The following is a 6000-nucleotide window of genomic DNA, read 5'->3' as shown; positions in this document are numbered from 1 at the left end:
TTTTGATGAAAAAAATAAATGGTCAAGTTAGATATGGTATTTGAGTCCTAAGTAGGTATGAGGAAGGGAAGGGAAGGCACGTGCGCAGCAGCAGGTCGGAAAAGAGAGGTGCTGGCCCTCCCATGATGGAGCCCTGGGCGGACTGCCCCCCCCCTCCCATTACTACAGCCACTGGCTTCCAGGGGGGTGCGGTTTATAGGTGAAACTTGGGGGAGATAGGAGGGGCAGGGCACTGTATGTGAGGTAGGGAATGGGCGGGACCGGGGTCAGGTGGCCTCTTTTTTTTTTTTTACTTACCAATTTGGTAACCCTAGTAAAATGAAACCAGTACTGTGCCATAGGAGTACAAAAGGAAAAGGAGCTTATAAAATGGCTGTATTTTACTTAACGTAAAGCTACTAAAAACAACATAACGAAATTCGCCTCTTTCTCTTCTCACGAGCACGATAAAACACTTATTTGTCTAAGAGCCAATGGAGAACTTGGACGGACGCTCACGGTTTTCAATGAACGCTCGGCAAAATGATTCGGCCTATCAGAGGCAGGAATGCGCGGTTGCGCATTCTTTGTAGTAGAGGGCGACTAGCGATTCGAAGGTCGAAATGCGCTATGGCGTCTACGATTTGTATTGGTAGTGGTATACGAGCGGGGATTCGGTTCCTCCGAGGCGGCGGCGTGAAAGGAGCAGTTCAGGTCCGGAAGTGAGTATGGGGGGAGAGATGCAACTGTGGTTACCGAGTACTTTAATTGGTAGTCATTAGGAAGTTCGGCCTAAATAACTTGGCTTGTTACCGTGGGCTCTACTCATGTTCTTCTCTGAATCTATTTTACTAACTGGCTGAAGCCACCCTTAGGTACAGAATGGAAGTTGGTAATCCTTTATACACCCCCACCCCCCGAGTGTTGGCTATTTGAGAAGGGGAAATTGGACGATCTCCTCCTTCATCACCATACCTTTTCTTTTTCTCTCATTCCCAGAAAAGGATCAGATAACTGCAGTTGATTGAAGATAACCTGATCCATAATAATAATAGTCAGTTGAATGCAGCACTGCTTGTAGGAATTTGTTACCGAGTCTTTCAGGCATTAGTGATTTTTCTATTCCTCAGTCGGCCACTTTATAAGATTTTTTGTTCTATATAAAGATTGTCGTCCTTGTTTTTTCTTGAAAGATATATGGTGCCACAAAGGTTATTTTAAATCCAGCAGTATAATTATTTGCATTGCACTGTTGACTTTGGTGGCTGTTGTATCCTGGCTGCTGAACAAAATTTGTGTTGCCTTTGAATTGTCTAGCTCTGGTTCTTTACTTTCTTTCTAGTGGCAGTGGAGGTGTTCACATAACGCCACGGTACAGACAATTTCCTGAACTGACCAAGTCTCAGGTGAGACAGGCGCATTTTATTAGCAGCTTCATGTGGTTTTGGATCTTATGGCATTTTTGGCATAATCCAGAAGCAGTTTTGGTAAGTTTTTTTTAACACATTGCTTGGGGTGGGGGACAGAACAGGACTGATCAGAGAACTTCACTTGACTGAAATATTTGTTATGCTGTTTATTTAATTTTTATTAATTTTATTCATTCCAATAATACTACTACTATCCATTCAGTTGTGTCCGGCCCTTGGATATTATGATGGCAAATTCACTAGAAGAGGAGGTGCTACTCAGAATAGTCAGTGGTAAAAGGAAGCCGGATACCATAAGAATGACACGGGAATGAACATCAAGCAGTTGAAAGAAGCCATGGAAAAAAGGAAAGCATGGCTTCTTTCAACTGCTTGATGTTCATTCCCGTGTCATTCTTATGGTATCCAGCTTCCTTTTACCACTGACTATTCTGAGTAGCACCTCCTCTTCTAGTGAATTTGCCATCATATGTAATAACCAGTTCACCTGTTGTCCTAAGTAGGATAATTGACAATTTAAATTAAGACTACAGGCAGTCCCTGGGTTAAGAAAGAGTTCTGGTTTTGTTTTTGTTTGTTTTTTTTAAACGGTTCTTAAGTTGAATTTGTATGTAACTCAGATCCTGTACAGTAGTACACAGTCTATAAAAGCATTAAAGAAACTCTTCAAAATAAAGTACTGTAGTCTAAATATAAAGAAAAGATAGGTTTACACTTTTGCTCTTCATCTGTCCCACTTTTCCCTCGCCATTACCATGTCCAATATTTCTCTCTCCATCCCTATGCCCAGCAATTCACCGCGTTCTTCATTTCCCCATGTGCGCCATCTCTTTCCCTCTCACGCAGACACCCATGTCCAACAATTCTCCCTGTCTATTCCCCACTTTAGCATCTTTCCCTTACTCCCTCCATTTTTCCATCCTGTGTCCCAAGTTCATGCTCCCCTCCCTCCATCTCTTTCCCTCTCACTCAGACACAGATGCCCAACAACTCTTCCTTTCTATTCCCCCCACCTCAATATCTCTTTCCCTCACCCCCTTCATTTTGTGTCCCAAGTTTGTGCTCCAATCTCTCCCTCCATTCTGTGTCCCAAGTTTGTTCTCCCTTCTGTGTACCAACATGACCCTGTCTCTCCCTTCCTATAAAAACGTGCCCCTACTCCTCCCTTTGGTGTCCCAACGTGCCCCTTGTTGTCTTTCCCTCTATTCAGCGGCCCAAAGTCATGCCTCTTGCCGGTGTTTACCTCTTCTGGCTGGCTCTCTCCTCCCAGTCACACATCGCAAAGCCACAGCCACTGGTTCCTGCGGCTGAAGAAATCCGATCTTGCTGCAGCTACCACCGACCGGGTTAGCAGCAGGGCAGGAGCACGGAAAGCTTACTCCTGTCCGCTGCACCTCTGGACCACCAGGGATCGGTAGAGGAGGTACGAGGGCTGGGAGTGGGAACAGGGTGCAGATCCTGGCAGCGGCCTGCAGTAATTCTGGGAGGGGGTGCTGGCCCTAATATAAACCAGGACCCCCATTTTTGGGCCAATTTTTTTTTTTGGCCCAAACATACAGGTTTATATTCAAGTTTGGTATTTCTCTTTCTCTCTCTCTCTCTGTCTATAGGTTTGAACTGTAAGGGACTGCAACAACAGGCCCTTTGAAGCTAACACAGTAATCAGATTACCCTGGTGACCTTTAGAGCTATTCTACCTCCCCACTGATCCATAACGTCTAATTCGGGTCAGGAGCTCTGCTTCTGCTCCTCATGGCAGTGGGAGCAGTGTATACAAATAGATCTCATGCAGTGTATACAAATAGATCTTTTGTTTGTTTTAAACAGAAAGTTATGTGGAACCAGGAGTTGATTATTGTTGCTATCAACTTAGATTTGTTGGACAGTCATGCTGCTACTGCTCTCTTTAATCTGACACAGATGTCGTGAATGGGGAGATCTGGACTGTTTCCAGCAGCTCTACCTCTTTAAACTAGGTGTGGCATGAGACACCATCCTGTTGAAAAATGAATAGTCGACTGGCATCAAAGATGTCTCTGGCTGAGAGCAGGACCTTGAACTGAAGGACCTCCTTTATGTATTTGTCAGCATTTATCACTCCAAGCACCTGCAATTGACCAACAACATGCAGGCCCAGATCATCACAGTCAGAGGATGCATCATGTGGCAGTAGTACACTCTGGCAAACAGTCCTTGCCCAGTTGCCTACGAACATAGTGGACACTCACTGCCAGATATGGAGATTCAGGTCTCATTGCTCCACAACACCACCTTCCACTGCCCCATTCAAATGTTTACAATGCTGAACTGCATTGAGGAAGAGCTTTTTCCTGGGAATTCTTGCTCGCAAGGCATGCTTTCACCAGTCTCTGGTGAACTGTCTAGCCTGACACTCAACACCCCTGTTTCGGCCAGTGACTTATTGATTTCAGCGGAAGTTAATTTCCGATTCTGTAGAGCCATTTTCACTATCCTATCAGTCTGAGGTGTAACCTTTTTTCTGGCGCCTTCCAGCTTTGTTTTTGATGCTTTTAGTCTTTTCAAAGCGCTTGCAGAGTTTTAGTACCCCAACCGGTGAAACACTTTGACCAATTTTGGCTGCAGTCTCTTGGTAACTGTAGCCTTCTTTTCTTAAGGTTATGGCTATTTGGCTATTGCTCTTTTTAGGCGACCAGTGAAGTCTCTTCTGCAAAATTTAGCATACAGCTGTAATTTTAGTGCATTTAGACAATTAATATTATTTTAATTCAATTAAATTGCAATTAATGAAAAATAGCAATTCAGATTTTGTCATATTGTACAAAGGGCCTTTAGACAACACCCACAAGCTGTGACATCTGAGCATCAAAACAAAACACATAAACAACCTACTGTATGTGCTCAAAATCTAAGCAATATATATCAAAAGAAACACAACCGATTGTGTACCTTTTTGATGTCAAATCACTAAAAGTCATTCCTAACCACAAAACAAGATTACTACACAAAATTGCCAGTAATGTTTATAAATATCATTCGTTGCAGAATTAAGTAAATGGAGCAACAGTTGAATAAAATTCTGTGATCTCAAAAAACTCTTTAGTGTTTCCACAGTTTTGGCCATTAGTGTAGGTGTCATTGTTGAGGATATGTTGAAACCCTCAGCTCAGTGTGCAACAGTAGGGCAAGAAAGCAAATAGAATGTTAGGAATATCAGGAAAGTAATGGAAAACAAAGATGAAAATGTTTTCCAGTGCAATAGGTGAGACATTCTAGACAAGTGACATTCTACACAAGTGGGTTGTACCCCAATGGCCGCGTGCCTTATGCAGAAGGAATCCACTCTGGATTTTTTCTGTGACTCTATTGTACTTCACTGAGAGCTATACACCATCTGCAGTTTTTCCCTTTTGCACACGTGCATTAAGGAGTGTTTCTGTTTTGCTCTTCTTTTTTCTTATTTTATTTTCATCCCTTTTTCGGAATTTCTTTGTGCTTGGAGTGTTTCTTCAGCTCTTGTGTGCATAGAGAAGCAGCAGACAAGCCAATCCCTGGTGATACTTGATGGCCAGCCTGCAATAGTTTCTATGTAGCTTGGAACCATGCCCGCTTTTCCCTCACCCTCTGTTAAGCAGAGATTTGAATGCAGGCTGTTAGGTGTCCTTTGGGGGTTCAGCGGTGTCTCGCAGGGTTCCGGCTGTGTTTTTTGCCTCCACCCATGTCCGTTGGTCCATGTGGGTGGAGGTACGGTCCGGCGCCATGTCTGATTTGCAGCCTAAAGATCAGTGTCGTGGAAGCATTCTCAACATGATGCAGTGGTTTCTTCTTATCCTGCTACTTTGAGAGAGCTGAGGTAGGCTGCAGCACTTTTCAAGCACAGATCACAGTAAGGTGTCACAGCCTTTGAGGTGAATCAGGGTGAGGGGTCTGAATTTCATAGTTTTTCAGTGTTTATGCATGTCCTCCTGTGTTCCCCCCACTTAAAAAAATCTAAAATAGCCATTTTTGGACTTGGCTAAATAAAAACAATTGTGATTTTGGTGTGAATTTCTTAGTGATGGCCATCTTGGATTTTTAGCTGTCTAGTTTTTGGGTTTTCTTTTTTTTCAAAACTTCCCAGCAATTCCAGATGGAGTCCTTGGGCTCTCCTAATGTGAATTCTTACCAGGATTGTGCAAATGTAACGCCTCAGGAGTGTCCTTGCTCCACATGCCTCATGGCATGGTCAGGAGAGGCAGCAGCGCAAAGCTGAACCTCTCCCATGACTAAGCAAGTATTAAAATGCTTGGCTAGTCCCTTAGAGTAATCTTCTTTGTTTTCAGGACTCGGCATGGCTGAATGTTCCGTGCGCCAGGCTGCGGACCCTCTGCAGTCCAAAAACCACAAGGTGAAGTCTTCAAAGGGTGGCTCAAAGCCCCAGGGTCCCAAGGCCCTTGCAGATATTCTGAAATTTCTGTGGAATATGTTTGATCAGCTGTTCTTCCCTTGCACAGTCCCGCTCCGCATCTGACGTGTCTATGTGGTGTTGCTTCTTTAGGCATGCCCTCTCTGTCAGCCACTGTTTCTCTATTTAACCCAGTTCTGGGGAAATCCTTATGATGACTGTAAGGTT

At 43.9% G+C, this 6000-nt stretch overlaps 1 protein-coding gene across 3 annotated transcripts in view; it reads left to right on the top strand.

The window, feature by feature from the left end:
- The first annotated feature begins 310 nt into the window (after positions 1-310).
- NDUFB2 (NADH:ubiquinone oxidoreductase subunit B2) overlaps positions 311-6000 on the top strand; it is a 28135-nt gene continuing 22445 nt past the window's right edge. The window contains exons 1-2 of one of the 3 annotated variants that reach the window (XM_033959508.1): positions 311-701; positions 1322-1385. In XM_033959508.1, coding sequence (XP_033815399.1) covers positions 523-701; positions 1322-1385 — 243 coding nt within the window. In that variant the 5' untranslated portion in view covers positions 311-522. Of the gene's footprint in view, positions 702-1321; positions 1467-6000 lie in introns of all 3 variants that reach the window. The other 2 variants (XM_033959507.1, XM_033959506.1) reach the window with 2 other exon arrangements.

The sequence above is a fragment of the Geotrypetes seraphini genome, chromosome 9 (assembly GCF_902459505.1).
Source record: "Geotrypetes seraphini chromosome 9, aGeoSer1.1, whole genome shotgun sequence".
NCBI lineage: Eukaryota > Metazoa > Chordata > Amphibia > Gymnophiona > Dermophiidae > Geotrypetes > Geotrypetes seraphini.
Note: the sequence above shows the minus strand (reverse complement) of the source record. Positions and strands in the feature narration are given on the sequence as shown.